The sequence below is a fragment of the Quercus robur genome, chromosome 5, assembly GCF_932294415.1.
Source record: "Quercus robur chromosome 5, dhQueRobu3.1, whole genome shotgun sequence".
NCBI lineage: Eukaryota > Viridiplantae > Streptophyta > Magnoliopsida > Fagales > Fagaceae > Quercus > Quercus robur.
In genome coordinates this window covers 68,006,420-68,026,844 of record NC_065538.1, presented here as the reverse complement: position 1 = coordinate 68,026,844, position 20,425 = coordinate 68,006,420, and the positions used below count along the sequence as shown (strand labels likewise).

Below are 20,425 nucleotides of genomic sequence, written 5' to 3'. Positions count from 1 at the left end.
TCTAAATAAATAAATAAATAAATAGAAACATAAAATATAAAATGAATTCTTCAAAGCATTTTAAATATAATGATAATGATACGAATTTTTTTCTTCTTCTTGTGTTTTTTGTTGTTTAGATATATGGTTTATGTTAATTGTGGCCCCCCAAATAAAACTTCTTGGCTCCGCCACTGAATCTAGTATCACATAATTTAAAATATCAAATGGCAGGCATCAGATACACTATTAAATACAAGAAATAAGCATGAAAGAGACTTTTGTTTCAAGTGAAATAAAAAGAGGATCACATTTTGCTGATGATGGGTTTGGGTTGGGTCGCCAATGATGATATGGAAATGGAATGTGAATCATCACGTTCCTCTGTTTTAAATTATGAGGCTTCGATGTACAAATCATTCTTCACCATTCACAACCGTAATTACAAATTTTCAAATGCAACCAAAAATCCCAAGACCCATCAGAGTGAAATTATTAACAAATAAATAAACTTACTATAACAACAAATAAATAAATAAATAAAAATCAACTTATTGTTCTTGATCAAGTTTTTGTTAATCTATGAATTCTAGTGCAAATATTGTGAAGTCAAATGTGACATCTCTCTTTCTCCAAGTCACCATTGCAATGACAACACAAAAAGCGTGAGTTGAAATCACAATTTCTTTGAAAAATAAGTTAAATCCAAGATTTTGGCTTCTAAAATCATGAATTGAACTTACGTTTTTTAAGTACCACAACTTTCAGACTAGTTTCTTTTTTTCTTTTTCTTTTTGAGATAAAAAATAGAACTTTCAGACTAGTTTCACAAACACAGGTTTTTAATTTTTTTTTTTTTCTTTCTAAAACACACAAAATTTAACCAAATGAATTTAATAATCCTCATAATTCAATCTCATTAAAACCCATTGCCCACATTTGGGCTTTAAACAACTGAACTAATTTACATATGTTATCTGCTTCACCATCTGTTAAAATAGATAAAGTATTAAATAAACAAAATGTCTAAGAACATAAATTGTGTTTGGTCCACGGCCCAAGCTAGCTTTTTGATATCACACCAAACTCTTCTAAAAGGCATTCAATAGTCTTCCTTGATGTAACCTTGTCAACCTCAAATACTTTCATGTCATCTCGAAGACCTGAACAAGCAGCATATGACAATGTTTTATTTGAAAATGCAAAGTGTCATTGGCAACTGCGTGAGACTTGTATTTGTAAGCTGTCTCACCAATTTTTGGCATTGAGGAATTGGGTGTGCAAAATATTACAATGGATATTAATATTATTATGCTACAAAACCCAGTATGTCATTTAGGTAGATTGCCTTTTGGATTGTCATGTTAATCTCCAAAATCAAGGACTTCATATTGCTCTTTATTAAAAAGGGAATAAGAAATACTAACAATTGATAGGGCAAGAAACACGCTCTAGCTGAGAATTTTCAGGCATGCCCAAACCAGGATATAAACTTAAATCAGCTTGAACATGTTGTTCTTTATAGTGTCATTTGGGGATAAGACTAGTACAAACCTAAAACTCCGTCATTCCTTTACTTTGCGATGATTACCCCACTGAGTCTTATTTGAAGATAATAATCCTATCTAATCTCAACGTGCCTCATGTCATTTCAAAATCATTATTTAGGATTTAGAGCTGAGAATTTAAAAAGCATAAATTAGTTTCAATTTATAAGAAACAGTTTATCACGTCACCGCAATTGGGATACATAAGCTGTGTATAAACAGAACTGTGTAAGTGGAAAGCTTATCATAGGGAGAAAGTGGATTTTCAGAATGCTATTAGTGATATGAATACTGGCTTTTCATATTAAGGCCTTACAATAGGCACTTTTGCCCTGCTATGTTACAAGCCAAGCTAGTCCAAGGCCCTTGTGCTTGCATATGGTCGTTTGAGTTGAATCCTGTTTAGGTATTAATGACATTCGTGTACTTGGTCTTTAGAGGAGGAGCCATAGAGGTACTATAGTAGAAAAGTAGACTTTATGGACACCTCCTGGAAATAGTTCACTGCTCTGGGGTTGGTGAAACCAAGATCATGGTTAGAATCAAGAGATGAAACTAAGTTGTGTGAAGCAGCTTCCTTAAGACAAAAGTAAAATTACAGTTGAAAAAGAGATTTTATGCTTGCTTGTACATAATGGCGTTTCCTCCTACTGCGGCAGAACTTGGCTTACAATGGTCTGTACATGGGGGTGCCTACTGCCTAGTCAGTCTAAATTTGGCCAGTGATCTAGTATAGGTGTGTGTTTAAAACTTTCCCCCTGGCTTCTGCCTTCTTAATGCATGCCATCTGGCTTATGTCTTTATAATACTAATACATGCAGCCATTTTCCACATGAATTCAGTGTGCAATTATGTTGGGTGCCGAGTCTGCCGACACCTACATGTCCAGCCCACTCTTTTGCTTAGCTCATTAAATGAGCTTGTTGGACAAGTGCTGAGAAGCCAGCAAAGTGAAATGGGTTTGCTAAAGTAGCTTTACCGAAAGAGAAGAATTGAGTTCATCTTTTTCTCTATAATTATGTACAAAAGTCCAACAACATTTATGAAGGGATGTACAAAAGTCAAGCCACATAAATGAAGATGTGATGTTAAATTTGTGAGACATGTTGAAGGAAGAAAAGAAGAAAAGGATGAAAAAATATAAAGTAAGGTCATTCGGGCATTTGAAGAAGGGTGAAAGAGTGAAGTCTCGGAGTGTGAGGACTGGTGCAGTTTTGAAGAACTGTGTGAGTGAGAGCAAGCAAAAAAGAAGAGAAAAATAGAGAGTAAGAAAAATTTATGAGAGATACACAGTGAGAAAGAGAGCAGTGAGTGAAAGAAAAAAAAATAGATTTTTTTTTTTTTTTTTTCTCAAGTTGTATCTCTGAGTGTTGTAATCTCAATTTAATATAGTGAAATTATTCGGAGTTTGTCCTGTGGTTTTTCCTTCAAGAAGAAAGGGTTTTCACGTAAGTTTTTGTATTCTTGTGTGGTTGTGTTTCCGCTATGCTTGCTAAAATTTATTCATAGTTATATAGAATTTTTCCCAACAAATTATACTATTTTGTCACTTTAATACACAGTTATTCTAAAGCAAGATTTACTTGATTACATGTGAACAATTAACTTTATTCCATGAGATGTATAACTTCCCATATAAGTTACCTGGTTTATGGAGAACTTTGAGCGGAAGTTGGGAGGCATTTGAGTTGAAGAAGAAAATTAGGTTCTTCATAAGCTCCACAGATTCAGCAGAGCCCAGGATCTCTCTCTAAATTACACCAGAGATTTACATATGATGTTAGTATTTTCATGATCATTTAGTGGAAGCTACACAAACCATTAGACTGTTAAACTGTAAAAGTAGTTGTTGCAGGTATGCAGAATGAGGGACCCAAGACCATGGCCTGGATTATCACCGTATCAAAATATGTTCACTAAAATTACATTTTTGTGGCAGGAAAGTGGGCTCTAACTTGAATATATACTGCACTATATGTTTTTCAAAACTGCATCCTAAGCCTAAAATCTGCAGGAATTACTTAAGCCCATATTAAAACTAAACCAAATTCCGGAAACCATAACAATAAGAGAGAAAAACAAAGTAGAAAACAAGAATTTCTCCAACCTTGAAGTTCTTCTGAGAATCATAATATCCAGAAACAATCATGAGTAGCCGAAGTTTCTCCAACCCTATAATTTAGAGGACGAAAAGATCAGTCATAAATGTTATTTCTAAAACTAGATTCCAAATATTCATTCAGCCAGAAGTGGAGATGCATATAACATGATTGAAAAATAAATAAATAAAACCTTTAGCACACCTCAGTAAAATATGATGTGATTTATAGTCATGACTAAACTTCTACAATCAATTAAAGGCTTGCAGATCATGAATACGGACCATCTCTATGTCAGAGATTATTCATAGGTCATGATGAAGGCAGATGTGCAGGGAGAAAGTAAAAAAGCAGAGAGCATGCTAGTGTGAGCACATGAATGCTTTTTTTTTTTTTTTTTAAATGTCATTATAGAGTGATCTTTATGAATTCTATATAGAAAATTAATCTTTACATTATTTTCAAGGATCACGTTAATTTTTCTCAGTTTAGAATGCTAGGTTGATGAGCAGCAAACACATGAAAATGTATATAGAATACAAATAAAACTATAGAGGAAACCCCACTAAGTTAATAAGAAAAGCTCAGTAAAGCACTTAAAAAAGTTTCTTGAAACAAAAGAAAGACTTTTCGCCAAGAGCTTTGTAGCTCAACTAGTAAGCACCTCCTAGTGTTTCCAACAGAGACATTCAGGGTTCAAATCCCCCCACCCCCAACTATTGAATTATAAAAACAAAAAACAAAAGAAAGGCTTTTCTAGTTAACAGTTACCATGCAGAAAAACTGAGACAAATATAAAAATGGTGATTTTTTTATTGGCAAGTTACACTCATACCCAGTAGGTCTTAAACCCATGATTTTGGCCTTCATCCCATTATTATGGGAGGAGGAAGTGCCATTTGAGCTCTAGTTCACTGGCATTAATAACAGTGATTTTATCACAGTTTGATTGATTGCTTTTTTAATGATACGTCTACTGAACATGTAATCAACTACTCACTCTGGAAATTTTTGATTCCTTGAGATGAAGCATCTTCATGAGCAAGAAGTTGTGCAATTGAAATTCCAATAGACCTCATTCCAACATGTAAAGCCATAAATCTTGACCCAGCAGCATCTGGCTTTCCTGAAATAACCATTTCCACGTCAATCAAATGCAATTGAAGAGCAGAATACCCCATATATTTTGGATGGATAAGATTTCATGAAAATACATCATATATGTAACCAGTTATAATCAAGAGCCAAGGTGAAGTACATTACAAGTAAAAGTGAAGAAAAGTATTTGTATGACAAATCTGCATTTGTAAATATTTTTGGGGTTGAATTGAACACGCAAAAACACACAAACAATTGAGAATATCAAGATACATGCATGAAGAAACACAAAAATCAGGCATGCAATTGACAACAAATTATACATATTAAAAGATGTGACCACATTTTGGAATTCAAAGCTAATGTGGACCAACTATATTACTTTTTATATGTTGATGATAGTAAGACATATCTTAAGATGTATAAATTTTTATCTTAACACCACCTCTAACATCTAGGCTCAAATGAAAAAAAATAATAATAATAATTAAAATAGAGACAAACGGGCTCGGCAAGTAGAGTAAAAAACAAACAAACAATCAAACAAGACACCATGTTAAATCATTCAACCTAAAAGTCTAAGCTATCAAGTGGAGTGGCTCGATAAATATATAAATCCTCAACCAAATTTAAAAATAATAATTTACTTATCCCAAAAGATTGACATCTGATAGGAATCAGAGAATTTAATTATTTAGCACTGACTCTATAAGTTAGAATCTCGGGTGTGAAGGAACAACATTGGCAGTGTTGGTACAATGTATTTGTTTGAGTATAGTTCTCCTTGAGGGTCCTCTAATCAATGGAGTATTCGTGCTTCCTAGAATAATATTGGTGTGGACACGAGGACAAGTCTCCAATTATATGCACGTATGGGCGGAAGAGCAAACAGAAGACAGTCCAACCTGTGGCCTTATGGATAGAGCCTGCTAGTAATTGGGCTTGAAGATTAAGGAAGCCCGAGCATTTAATAATTAGGTTTTCTTTATGTATTTTGTTGTTTGCTATCTAAGCACTTTTTCTGATTATTGTAAGACAGTTTTGAGAATTATAATAAATGTATGTTTCTTTTACACTGATGTCGACTCCAGTTTTGCTTGGTGTTGACTCCAAGCAATCCTTAGGTGCTGACTCTTATGGTTTATCCTTTGTTTTGTTGTTGTTTAATTTTCCCACTGAAATTGTGTGTTTGTTCTACATCAAATATCCACCATAATATTTAAAGGAACATAAACAGATTTTTAAATAAAGTTGAACACCATAATTTTTTTTCTGCTTTATAACCCTTATGGTCACTTAATCTTAGAAAAAAATATAGCTCCAATGGTGTAACACTTAATCCCAAATATTTTCTTGATACTCCTGATTTTAAAGCTTCATAATTTTATATTGTTTACCTTATATAGGTAAAATTATAGTACATACTTCATTTTAGACCTTAATTACTTATTCTAAAAGTAAAGGTTTTCTTGCTGGTGCTATCTAAATATTTACTTATAAGCTAATGTATTAAAAGATTGATATTATTGGCCATAATAAATCTCCATCACATTTAAACCAAACTGTTTTAGTGATAGAGCTCACATCGCTTCTAACTTTTCCTAAATTAGATTGTAGTTTATCTTCTTAGTAACTGGTAAATAGGTTTGATACTTTGATGTCACCTTAAGGGTCACCTTTAAATATGTAAAACTCCATATTATATTAAATAACTTAAAAATAACCGAGTTGCAATTGGGAAGAAAAATAAAGGGTTAGCACAAGTCCAGACCTAATCTTCTCCAATTTTTGAAATCCTTGTGCAGAATGTCGACCATTTTGAGATCAGACACATCATGCATTTTGTATTTCACTGCAAATGATACGATACATTACATATCTTAGATAAGCCCTAGAAGATGAAAGGAAAAAAAATAAAACAGAATAGTTTATACAAATCAGTAGAGCACAATAAACATACATATCTGGTAGAGATCATTGGATCCAAAGCGACCAGCACCATTGATCAATAGTGTGGCCATATACTTATCTTTCAAGGTACAGCGCGGATTAGTTAGGTTTCCTGTTTCTATGAAAATGCCAGCTAACTACAAGCAAAGAGGAAAACCAGAAAACTATCAAATCTAAGGCAATGGAAGACATAGTTAGCTCCAAGCTACCATTTCTCTAGTTAGCCAACTGGGTAAGTAGAAAATAAAAATAAAATCAAAGGAATTGATAAGGGAAAATACTGCTTAAAGTACACATTTACAATTAACTGAGAGAGTTAATTATGTGCTTAAAGTACACATTTACAATTAACTGAGAGAGTTAATTATGTGCAATAAAAATCTCTGGGTAGGGTTTTATAAGGTGCTGCATAAGAAAAAAGTCTATGTCACAAGGAGAGTAAAGGGAAGACCAAACATGGGTACTTGCTACGGGAGTACCTAACTGAAATAATATATATCAAGCATGTATATTTAGCAAGTATGGTATGAAGAATACTGAGAACAAAAGAATATTTTCAAACATCAAATCTAAATGACACCAAGTACCAAAAGTCTGCTGAATCCTTGCCCAGCCAAAATCTCAGGTGAAGCCAGAGCAATCCTCTCAGCAATAAGTGTACAGCATGAACAATCCTGTATATAAATAAATGGAATGGCACCAGATAGGGTCATAGTGAGAACAAGAGGGTTAGGTTATAATAAAGTATAAAGATGTTACTATATGAATGATAACAAGCATGTATACATCCATACATATCTGCATTTATGTGTAAAACGTCCTTGGTTCAATATTCCTGATTTATTATGTATATGTATCAATACAAAAGTTTGTCTGCATGAAGTTGTATGTCAAAGGAAGAAATCCTTTGGAAAGAGAAGAGCATCAAAAAGATTTCCAATACATAAAATCTACACACTCAAACTCGTTTACCTTGTCCTTAAATTTAAATTAGGAAATAAGTACAAAGAAAAAGAGTTGTAATTCTTCCCCTTGAACTACTTTGCGTGGCTCCACTGTTATCTACTCCAATTTTCTATCCTATATAGAAGTAATATATTCTCACTTTCAGAATTGAACCCCCTATGCTTTTCTTTTAATGAATCGCTAACAATGAGGATTACGAAAGGCCACTGGTTTTCCAAATGAAGCAAATGTTTCAAGACAAGCTTTTAGTTCAATTTGAAATTTTAAATGCACAAAATGAAGCCTTAAGAGTTGAGGGTTCATCTGGAAACAGGCATGGCCTTTTATATATTTTTATATATATATATATACACACACAGTTGAGAAAGAGTTTAGGAATGTAGACAACAAATTGCTATGGTTCTAACACTTTCCCTAATTCCCTTTTTTTCAAGTGCTGTCGGATGGTTCAAAGTTGTTAAAAAAGTATTTAAAATATATTTAACCATTCATCCTATTAACCTCAAGTCACTAGGAAGGCTTTATGTTAGGCTACAACTTGCTAGTAATTCCACTAATTGGAACCCACCAAAAGTTTTGTATATATATATATATATGCTGCTTGTTAGGGTTCATAGATGTGGTAGCTTCTTAAAGACAACAGGGTTATGATATGCTCAAAGATAATGAGTTGATGATCTTTTACTTTTACTATATCTTTTAAATTGTACAAGATTTTTAAGTGAAACTTGTTTCATTGAAAAGTAGACATATCAGGCTTCAAAGCAGAAACAAATTTGACCCGATTTGTATTTGAAAAAAGTGAGATATGATCTTTTGAAGTTGAAACAATTTTACTTTTTTCCCATTCAAAACCACAAAAGTTTTAAACCCAAACTGTTTGGTAGAAACCCTCCAGAGAGTTATTTAGACCACAAAAGTTCTAGGTTGGTGTGGACAAGTTTGTTCGTAGAGGAGATTTCAAGAAGAATCCCAGAGTTTTGGAGTCATTGCGGTGTGAGGCAAATGAGTTGTTAGCTAAGGTAACAAGTCGAGTTTAATCCATAAATGTTTAGTGAGTACAGACTAATTGTAGCTATTTCTTCTATAGTAGAAATTTCCTGTGGGGTTGGTTACTCCTAGAGTGATTTTTCTTTTAAAGATTTCTTCAAAATCTTTCCACTTTGTTACCAAAACCCATGCATCAATTTTTCTGTTTTATTTGTCTTTTGATTGTGGTGACTATTACTATGGTTGTGCTCTCTATTAAATTATTAACTCTCGAGTATAAGCAACAATGAGGCAGTTAATTGTTTAATAACTCAGAGTATAAGCAAAAATCAGTAAGTTATTTAGAACGGTGGAGTCAATGCAATATTTTTCAGTGCTTATCATCCGTTATACCCAAAAATGGATAAGGTTTTCAATTCTGCTGAGGAGATAACACATAGATCATGAGATTTGACTATATTTGGCTTATGAGAATGAGTAGAACAATTATAACAACAAAGGACCATCCCTGAAAATCATGGTCTCTCATTGGTGACATGAATAACTTCTAATTGCAAATAAATAATTAATGACCAAACGCAGAGAGCACATTCTAAATACACTATCATACCTCTCCTATAGTATGAGTCTCAACCCAAGGATATACAGACTCACCCTGCAAAAGAAAGAGAGATTCAATGAAGGCATATTCTCATTCTGAAGATGTTTGGAAGTATCAAGCTAAAGTAGAAAGTCAACCACACTGAAGCAACTAACTACACCTTTCTGCAACAGAAGATTTCAACTACTGCCTCCTTTAATGCCTGTTTCAGGAATACACAAAAAATTCCATCATATCTCATGGTTCAGAGTAAAAGTATAGCTAAAATTTTCTAATAAAACATTACCTCTTGTTTAATCAGAAGCTTGTGGCTATTTAGTAGAACCAGCTTAAGACTCCCAAATAGGTCATAATATGGCAGGTCAATCTGCTCAATATTTCAAAGTTCAAGAATAACAAAATCTCAGACTAGATTTGAAAACAATAAGGTCAGGACCTTGATTTTTACTATATATATGTTTGATTTACCATGGAATAACAATATGTGATTTATCTTATTCAATAATAGTAAAAAAAAGAAGGAAAAAGATAGATATAATATATATATATTCATTATTCCACAATTAAACATGTAGCATGAGTTACTCTTGCAATACCATAATAAATAAGGATTCAATATAAACAACACACCTCATCTATAAAAATTAAGGATGATTGATCAATTAGACAAGATGCAATCAACCATTTGATTTCAGCATGACAACTTAGGTCTGCCCTCTTCATGTTGATGACAGGCAAAGTGCACAACTGGTCGCTCTAGTATGTTTCGTTCAAGTAGAAGGCGTACATGATGGTTGAAGCAACTAATCCAACATCTGTATATAACCAGATTATGTTAAGTTGGACAAACTATTCTGAATGTATGACTAGAACAATCTATTCATAAGGACCTTTATCACATATATTCTTAATGTTTCGTTTCTGTTTCCTTCCTTCTCGTGATCTTTTCTTTATAAAGTAATAGGATCCATATTGATTGTACTTGTCTGACTTCAATATATGGAATCAAGAACCTTAAATTGCCTTGTGGCAGAGAAATCTAAGTAAAGTATTATACTTGGTTACCAATCTCAGATACAAAAGAAATGCATAATATACTATAGTTGTGTATTTATGTAGTAAAATTGCTTAGTAAAATTTATAATTATTCTCCAATGAATTTACTTGGTTTTGTGTAAAGCTGAAGATTTATTTGTATATCAAATTAATGACAATCATGGAATTCCATACAGATGTTACAAAGGTTAGCTCAAAAATATTAGAACACAATATGCAGCATGTAATACTATTTTATAAATGTTATCAGAATATTCAGAGCACATATGGAATGAGCTGTTAAATGGCAGTTTTTTGATAGGTAAATACAATTCATGCATTCAGCTGGGATTTAACCTGTGAACTCAGCCTTTGCTTTAGGCAGGAAGAGATCACATTTGATCCAAAATTGGCAAGAAGGTTAGTGGCAGTCTATTTGTCTGGCCAAATTATTTGGTCCAAAGAAATTTATCACACAAGTCAGTGGCAGTCAAATTGTCTGGCAGTCCCAAAGGTTTGAACTGTAATTGAAGTCTTGAGTATATCTCAGCCCTTCTTGATTGTGAACTTTAAGAAGTTATACAGTTTTGCAAAATTTGCAAAGGGCAGAATATTGCTTTAGAAGTGAGGAGAAACAAAAATTATACTAGAGTAGAATTTAAAATTTCAACCAAATTTGTGTAATGCTAGGTAATAGGCATATCAACAAGATCTGATTATCCAAACCATATGATTGATTTAATTGCACTTATCTGTTGGCCAGATGTTACTTCAAGAAGGTAACCAAATATTGGGCCTGAACTTTATGAAATGTCCTAGCAAGTATCATTAAAATTCTGAAGTTTCAATTTGTATAACTTGACACATACAGTATTGCATGATCGCAAACCCTATGCTGAAGAATAGTCTCACACACTCAAAATTGAATCAAAAAGTAAAATTTCAGTTTTATAAAAACACAATTTTTTAAAATAGAAAATAAGGGGGTTAAGCATCATAAGATGCCATAACAAGGGGATATAATAGTTGACAAGAGGGCTTACCGGAGATATCTTGCCCTATCACAGCATGCAAGAATTTTCCCGGGACACCAGCTTTGACATCATCCTTTATGTCTCTCAAATAATTATTTAGCCTATTAATGCTTTTACATGATTCAACAATTTCCATTTCTGGTGAGATCCCATTATAAAATGTTGCTGCAGACTGAGGAAGTGGAATATTTGATAGGTATTGTTTCCTTTTTTCCATGCTGTATGATATTTCAAATGCCGGCCTTGCCAGATAATGTGAAGTATTATATTTATCATTTTCTTCAAAGGTTGTAAGACTAGGGCCATACACTGCATCATTTTGAGAACTCAGGTCAAAGTTCAAGTCCGATTTACTACTTGAGAATGCAAATGATTTTGACAGGACAATCTTGGACCATCTCCCAGATGAAGGCTGCTCATCAAAAGGTTCGAAAATAATATCTGAGATCGAATCTTCCAGTGGTGATTCCATGACTTCTTCAGATATTTTTGAAACAATTTTCGTGCTTCTCATGTCACCAATATCAGATGTGGATCGAGAAATGTTCTGGCTATCAAAAATTCATTGAAAGTCAAAATCAAAAGGTTCGAGAATATTATTATGTGAGGCTGAATCTTCTAATAGTGAGGGTGAGCCCATGACCTTTTCAGACATATTTGAATGGAGTTTGCTGTCACCAATATCTGACGTGGACTGAGAAAGGTTCTTGCTGCCAATTCTTCCATGAAGTGGAAAGTCAAAGATAGGAGCCAGATCATTGCCTTTTAACAGACCATTGAAGTACGGGCTCTCTCGGGTATGGCTGTATGGTTTCTGAAAATCAAAAGAAAAATAGACTAACTGAAGGGGAAAATAACATAAAATAAGTCACTAGTACTATCACTTATGATTCTATTGAATGTGATGAGAAACATGCAGCCAACAAATTAACCAATAGTCAGAATATTCTTTTTCTTGTTAAAGTGGTTGCTAATATTTGCAATTAAGATAGGAGGTGACAAAAATTTGAGGCTTAACTACGTCCAAAGAGGAAATGGCACGAAGCTATCACAGCCTTCCCTCTGTATCCCAAAAGAGGAGAAACAAGAAGTTAAAGTTGTAAATAGGGAAAAGCAAGGTATCAACCATTCCAACTGACATCATCATTCTTCCAAACTTTACACTTAATTAATGCACTGCTATTACTTCCAAACTTTAACGCAAATGCAATGAAAGTAGGGACAAGGAGGATGGAGATGGGACTGACAATATGGGCACCAACACAAGAAGGAAAGGATAAAAGTAAACATATGAATCATGCAAAATGATGATGGCAGAAATCAAAGGATTATTTGCATTCCAAAGTACCAAAGGAGAGAAGAAGCACATATAATGTAAGCCAAGGTGCATTTGAACACCAATATTCTTAAAAATTTTAATCAGGGGAAGCTGAGGTTTATAATAGCAACCACCTATTAAAAATGGAAAAGCTATTAGGCTTTGGATTTGTTGGCATTGGATCATGTGCTTGGGCTTAATAGGTGGGCAGCCAGTATCAGAAAAACCATAGCTCTAGCGTTTAGTGCAAGAGGCCATTTAAGTACATTTTTCTACAAAGAAAAAGTGCTGAGATAGTGTGGCCTCCCTCATAGCCAACCACCCAAAGTGAGGAAACCCTATGGCCAGTTTGGAGGGAGGGGGAGTATAGGGGAGTAGAGTAGAATTGGCCGGAAATTAGGCTAGTCTCCTCTCTCTCCATGGTACTCTCCCCCGTTCTAGGGATTTGGTCTATGACCATAGTAAGCGCTCATATTCCATGTTTCCTACGTACTGACAATTCTTTCAAAGTCCGTAAGGCTCATGTTCATTGTTGGAACTAGTGGAAAGACTTTGTAGTTTGACATCCTTCCGTTGAATGTGAGTGGATCTAAAGGCTTTTATCAAAGCCTAGAGGTAAGTGTTCATATCTAACCATTGTTACTTATAGTAATTATTATTCTTGTGTCACAGACAAATAAAACACTTTTTTTCTTACAGTAACAACAGAAATGTATGGATTGCATTGTTTGTTTCTATTCTTCATGAATACAATTAAGAGGAATAGGGGGATTGGCAATTGAATAATAAGGAAAGTGAAGATATTATGGTTCATTTCCCCCCTTTTTGATTGGTAAGTACACACACCTGGTGGGTTTTGAACACGCGACCTTACCCTCCACCTTGTTCATACAAAGTAAGGAGGTGAAATTTGAGCATTGCAAAAGAACTTCCCTTATTTTGGCAGCAGAACAAGTACTTTCTTTTTCGTTTCAAGGGAAGGGGGGGGGGGGGGGGTTGCTAATAGAGAATATATGAAGCAGTTTCCCCGTAACAAAGAAATTATGGGGAGAAGTTATTAACAGGAAGTATGCTGTTGAGCAAGGTACAGATAAACTGAGAAATAATTAGCGTAATTTTGTCATCAGACGAAACTTTGGTTTGCAAAACATTGGAACTAGATATTGATACCCTTAACAAGTCTATTTTCAGACATCAAGTGAGTTTTCACAGTAAGCAATGAGACCTTGGGAAAAGAGTCCTCTTGAAATTTTTTTTTTTTTTTTGATAAGTAATAAGAATTTTATTAATCAAACTGAAAAATAGAAGAAAGCATATACAAGGTGTTCATGATGGTGAACACAAAGAAATGCAACAAACAAACAAACAGCAACAAACATCAAGAATAAACTTAAAGAGCAATACTAAGAGACGAAATAAACTTCAAGATAGTGGAACAATCCGAGAAGCCCCAACACCTAGACCAATCAAATAAAGTCTTTTGGCATAGAGCTTGTAATTGAACCAAGGATTTCTCGGTATCCTCAAAAGAGCGCCGATTTCTTTCCGTCCAAACAATCCACATCAAACAGTCAGGAACTATATTCCAAATGTCTGAATTAAATTTTCCCAGCCAAGAGCTCCAACAATACACCAAGCTTTCCACAGAGCCTAGCATGACCCATTGAGTCCCAAAGATCTGAAACATATAAACCCACAAAAAGTGAGTTATAGGACAGTGGAGGAGAAGATGATCCACAGTTTCCTCATTCCGATGACACATATAACACCAATTCACCAAAATGCGTCCCCTAAGCATAAGATTATCCAATATAAGGATCTGCCTATGAACTGCTGTCCACACAAAAAAAGCCACCCTCTTAGGGATCTTAGCTTTCCAAACACCCTTCCACGGAAAAATGGATACAGCTGCACCCCTAATGGTATTATAATAGGACTTGGTATCAAACTTGCCATTCCCTTTGAGACACCAATGGGAAGTGTCACTCCCACCACCCCTAGGGATCCGAGGTTGAATGCACTCAAGGAAAGAGTAGGCATCCTCTAATTCCCTTTCATGAAAATCCCTATGAAATCTCAAATTCCAAGTTCTAACATTACCATCCTCCTGGTAGCATAAAACATCCGAGATGCAAGCTTTTTTGTCATTAGAACACACATACAACTGAGGATAGAGCCTTTTTAGTGAGTTATTTCCAACCCATTTATCATGCCAGAAAAGAATACAAGTGCCATCACCCACCACTAAGGCCACATGGTTGGAGAAACTCTCCCAACCATCATGAATACCACGCCACAAACCACATCCGTGTGCCCTTCTACATAATTTAGTAGTCCACCCCCCTTGACCCTTTCCATATTTATATGCAATAACCCTTCTCCAAAGACGAGTTTCTTCTTGACCAAACGTCCATAACCATTTCCCTAACAAGGCTTTATTAAAAAGCACTAACTTCCTGATCCCCAAACCACCTGTCTCTATCGGAAAACACACCTTCTCCCAAGCCACCAAAGAATATTTGAAACACTCCTCTGAAGTTCCCCATAAAAAATTTCTCTGAATCCACTCCAATCTATCAGCCACAGCTAAAGGGATGACAAATAAAGATAGATAGTACGTAGGAAGGCAAGAAAGAGTACTCTTCACTAGAGTAAGTCTCCCCCCCTTCGATAAATAAAGACGCTTCCAACCAGAAAGTTTCTTCTCCATCCTCTCCAAAATAGGATTCCACACAGATGCTATTTTGTATGGGGTTCCCAATGGCATTCCACACAATTGCTCACATTATTGTGCAAAAATAACACCACTAGTCACCAATTTCTTTTCTTTTTTCTTTTTTTGTTCCCTAACATGTTAAGTTATTAACAGGCCTCATTAGCCTACCAAAACAAGTGGTGATCAACTTTTCCAAATCTATGCAAATATTATTGATGCAACTTTAAACAAGGAACGCTTCCTAGATGGAGTTTTTGGGGTACAAAGCCTGTATCAGAATATTTTGTATGTTTTCTTTTGGTTGTTCTTTTAAAAACTACACTTTGCCTTATTTATTGGTAACCTCTTCCATTGCTATTTCTAGAACTTAATTCAAATACTATAAAGCAGTCATAAATTGTATCAGACTAACATCAAAGTTAACAATAGCAAGTTCTAATGAGTTTATACCATATTTCATATTAGGTTCCAAGTTTTTAATGTTATCAATTAATGTCCCAAACTTATGAAACAATTTCAATTTGAAGCCCCTATCCATCTTCATTATTCACTTTCGTTATTGTGAGCGGTAACAAAGCAGAGAAGACGGGGGGAAACGGTTGTTAAAACTTTTTCTTTTACCACATTCACTAGCTTCAATTTCCTAGAAATCACTTTCTCACTCTAAGCGAATCTTTCTCTCTATCTCCACTATTCAACATCAAATTGATTAATGAACAAGCCTTAGATGAAACGTAGAGTTTAATCAATGATGTCCTGCTTTTCTCTATTCCCTTATCATCCTCAATAACAGAAATGAATAACAGAGATGGACAGATCAATAGAGGTTTCAAATTGAAAAAATTTCTTAAATTTTGGACTTTAATTGATAAATTATTTAAAAAAGAAAAATGGGACTTGATTTGAAACATGGTATATAAGATGTGAGCTTTTATTTATCATGTAATTTCTCCACACAACAAAAAAAAAAAGTTCTCTATAGAGTTAAGCACTTTTTTGAAGTACTCGTCCTGCTTTTAAGAGCTACAACGAAAACAAAGCAAAGTTTGGTTTCAAAAGCAGTAATATTGGGTTCCAAATATGAACCATGATGAATATTACTTAGGAAAAGATAAACAAAGCATAAAATCACATAGCAATGAAAAAAAAAAAAAAAAAAAAAGTTAGAAAGAATATGAATGGGTTGTGACCTGTTCTTGTCGGCCTGGTGCAGCTGGGTTGAGAGACCTCATGTTGAAGTGAAGAAGAAGAAGAAGAGGAAATAGAGAGAAAGTGTGGCATTGTCAGTTTTGAGAGCATATTCGGACGGCACAGTCGAAGAGAAACAACAGTTGGAAAAGACGACAGCATGGGAATCATTGGGAACTCCGACATTCTTGAAAATTGTCACCGTACACTCGTTTATTTTTTGGACTTTACAACTTGAACATATCACATATGACGCTCCGCCGAGGTAATGTTCAAAATAGTAGTGCAAAAAGATGGTATATAGTTAGTTAGACAACGTTTGAAACAATAAAGGAAAATAGTATCTCGAGTTTTAGAAACTCGAGATCTAATTAGAACTTGAGTTTGGTGAAATGCCACGTAGATCTCGAGTCTTTAAAACTCGAGTTTCATGCAAAAAAAATTTCACCTATAGTGGCGTTTTAAGTCTTACAGTGACGTTTTAAATCCCTATAGTGGCGTTTTTCTGCAAAAAAATTTTTGTCAGTATAGGTTTAGGAAGTCCTATAGTGGCGTTTTTAAGCCCTATAGTGACGTTTTATAGACCTATAGCGACGTTTTATAGACCTATAGCGACGTTTTATAGACCTATAGCGGCGTTTTTTATTCAATTTGTGGAAATCAAGCCTTTAAAACTCGATTTTCAACTTTATTTTTTCCCACTTTAGCGATCCACATACAAATCGAGACTTAAAAACTCGATTTTTATCTTGGAACTCGAGTTTTAGACACTCGAGATGCTAGTTTTCAACATTGTTTTGAAACTTGACAATTAACTAAAATTTTTAATATTTATTGTTATTTAGAAAAAAAATTCCGCTCCGCCATGCCGCTGAGTTTTCTTCCTCGTTCATCATCTTACGTGCTTAGGTCTTGGATACGCATATTTTACTGAAAACTAAAAATACTCTATAAAAATAATTTTTAAATATGTGAGCAGTGCTGTGAAACCCAATTTTTATTTTTTTTTTCTGAATAAAGTGGTTGTAGATTATGTGAACAGTGTGTGAACATGTGCATGAACAATACGTGAACAATGTATGAACAGTGTACTTTGTCCCCTAAAGCTGAAACACGTGAAAAAAAAAAAAAAAAAAAAAAAAAAAAAAGAGAAAGGTATGAAATGCCAGAAACGCAGACACTGGAGAAAAATGCTGAACCCAAACACTCACTTAGTCTAATAATGTCGAATCTTTGTGCTATGGAATGGTTTTTAATTAAATTTTGTTAGTTTTTTTCTTCAAAAATAAATTATTATTATTATTTTGTTCGTGGAATCATTTTTCGTTTTTCTTCCCCCACACCATTATGTGTGCATCTTTTATTTTGGTTTTTTAGTTCATAGTTGGGGAGGAAGAATATAGATCATATGTTCCACTTTTTGGGTGTCACTTTATACCCTACTCATCACAATTTGCCACGTATTCTTTCTACTTTCCTTATAAATAATTAAATGGCAGATTGCAAATTACACTCCTAAAATTTGAGAGTGTTTAGATTTTACACCTTAGCATTTCAAAATTTGGGTTTTACCTCATAAATTTAAGGAGTGTTTGAATTTTATTCCTTAAAGTTTTTGGAATATTTGGATTTTACACCATAAAATTTTAAAATTTGGGAGTATAAAATCCAAATATCACAAAACTTTAGAAGGTAAAATCCAAATTCTAAAACGTCAGGGTGTAAAATTCAAATTCTGAAATTTCAAGGTGTAAAATCCAAATACTTCCAAACTTTAGGAGTGTAATTTGCAATTTACTCATAATTAAATGCCCAAAGTTAAAAAATAAAAAAATAAAAAAAATAATGAGACACATGCTATACCATGAGTTGGAGCATAAAGCAAAACTCAAAAAATGAGATAAATGATTTATATTTGAGGAAGAGGTATTTGAACCTAAATGTCTCCTTTAGAATACAAAATAAAAATGTTATTTGAGTTACAAACCTCTTAGAACTATTATATTTACTATTTATAATGTGTTACCAAAAAAAAAAAAAGAAGTCATGTCATCAACTAATTCTAGTGTCAAATTTATAAAACCCAAATTCACAATCCATCACAATATGTGTCAATTATAAGAAGGGAAAAGTTAACAAGTGCCCTAAGGGCATTTGTTTAGGAACTACTTTTAGAAATATTTTTAGGGGAAAATGATAAAACAATTAATTTTTCAGACAGTTTTTTTATATTTCTCATAAAAATGGTGATAAAGTTATCCTAATATAGTTTATTAACAATTGCTCTAAGGACATTCGTTAATATGACCCTTATAAGAAATCTAGTTGTAGATGCTTAGTTTCTACCCTTTTTTAAGGTTGAATCTTAATGCTTCAAAAGAGAGAAATTAGTAAACCATTGACAAAGAGTGAGTTGATTTAATGAACAAGAAAAAAAAAAAGAAGAAAAAAAAGAGATAGAGAACACCAAAAATAATATTAATAGAAGTAATAAAAAGATATATCAATTCAGGAAATAATAGAAAATATGTCTTTGTATAGAATATAATAACAGGAAAAAAACTCATGGTTAACACTAACTATTTTGTTGTGGATCTATGATTTACTCCAAATTTTGAGACGAAGGCTTGAGTTGTAGTTGTTATATTTTAGGAAAAATGCCTTAACACCTCTTAACTTTTATTTTAGTCAATATAGACAATTTAGTACCTGAAGTTTACAGGTGTGCCAAATGGCTACTTTTGAGAGACAACGAATTGTGCCTTTGGTTCAATCCTCTGTTAGTTCTTTTGCCAAACTGAATCGGTAGCAATAATTGGCTTTGGTAATTTTTTGTTTTGTCCACCTGACTAAAACATTAGTTTAATAAACGATAGTCTAACATAAGTAGCTATTTGACACACATGTAAAGTTCAAGTATTAAATTGGTTAAAATAAAGTTCAAGTATTATTTGACACGCATGAACTTTACAAGTGTGCCCAATAGCTACTTTTGTGAGACAACGAATTGTGCCTTTGGTTCAATCCTCTCTCTGTTAGTTCTTTCTCCAAACTGAATCGGTTGCAACAATTGGCCTTGGTAATTTTTTGTTTTGTCCACCTAACTAAAACGTTAGTTTATTAAACGATAGTCTAACATAATTAGCTATTTGACACACATGTAAAGTTCAAGTATTAAATTGGTTAAAATAAAGTTTAGGAGGCGTAAGGTTCACTACATCAAAATTCAAGTGGAGGTAAAGGCATTTCCCCCTTATCTTTAATAAGATATTACCATTGTATACCTTTATGTTTAATTTTGGAGTAACTTGGTCGCATGATAAGATGCATAATCTCCATTCTGTTTCTATCCTTCCTTGAGTTACGTGGGTGCAACAAAAATTTGACTATCATTCAACAATATTCATATGGTTATCTTTATGATGATATTCAAGAGTAAAGTGTGGTATTCACAATGGTGCACTTTGCACCCAGAGGTAAAATGTCATTTGTGTGTGATACTTAGAACATGGTGTTGGTGGCACCTCTTTTATTTATTTAATTGTTTTTTTTGCCATGCAACAACTTTTTAATGGGCATCACCGCTCATGTAGGCGAGTTGCTATTTCCTCAAGCCTTAAAAGCTTGAAGGGTTCATGGACCCAAATTTGAGTGATCCCGAGATGGAAAGGGTGGGCTTATACTGTCAATTGTCCAAAAAAAAAAAAACTTCTTAATGGGCATAAAATTTCGGCCCAAACAAGGGCTGACATCTTTATTTTCTTCATAATCTATTAGGCTTTTGGCCCACATTACTTTGCTAATGCAAAATGTTAGCTTGGCCCAAACTTTCTTTATTGAACTGATTGGGCATCATGGTCCACCACACTGTTTGCTGACTGCAAGGGTGGGTTTGTAGCCCATA

The 20,425-nt window shown here is 33.9% G+C and overlaps 1 protein-coding gene across 4 annotated transcripts; it reads right to left on the bottom strand.

Moving 5' to 3' along the window:
• Positions 1-800: 800 nt before the first annotated feature.
• LOC126726798 (uncharacterized) lies at positions 801-16,771 on the bottom strand. Of its 4 annotated transcripts, XM_050432162.1 has the most exons (14): positions 16,524-16,764; positions 11,943-12,113; positions 11,309-11,846; positions 9,861-10,045; positions 9,517-9,597; positions 9,391-9,432; positions 9,240-9,284; positions 7,261-7,347; positions 6,684-6,810; positions 6,495-6,575; positions 4,626-4,751; positions 3,634-3,698; positions 3,171-3,276; positions 801-1,142 (listed from the first exon to the last, which is right to left on the bottom strand). In XM_050432162.1, the coding sequence occupies exons 4-14, from the start codon at positions 9,951-9,953 to the stop codon at positions 1,042-1,044; spliced, it is 954 nt and encodes a 317-aa protein (XP_050288119.1). In that variant the 5' UTR covers positions 9,954-10,045; positions 11,309-11,846; positions 11,943-12,113; positions 16,524-16,764; the 3' UTR covers positions 801-1,041. The 4 variants fall into 4 exon arrangements, with proteins under 4 accessions (XP_050288119.1, XP_050288120.1, XP_050288118.1 ...); XM_050432163.1 differs by having other exon boundaries at positions 11,608-12,113; positions 16,524-16,765; XM_050432161.1 differs by having other exon boundaries at positions 11,309-12,113.
• Between the last annotated feature and the right edge of the window lie 3,654 nt (positions 16,772-20,425).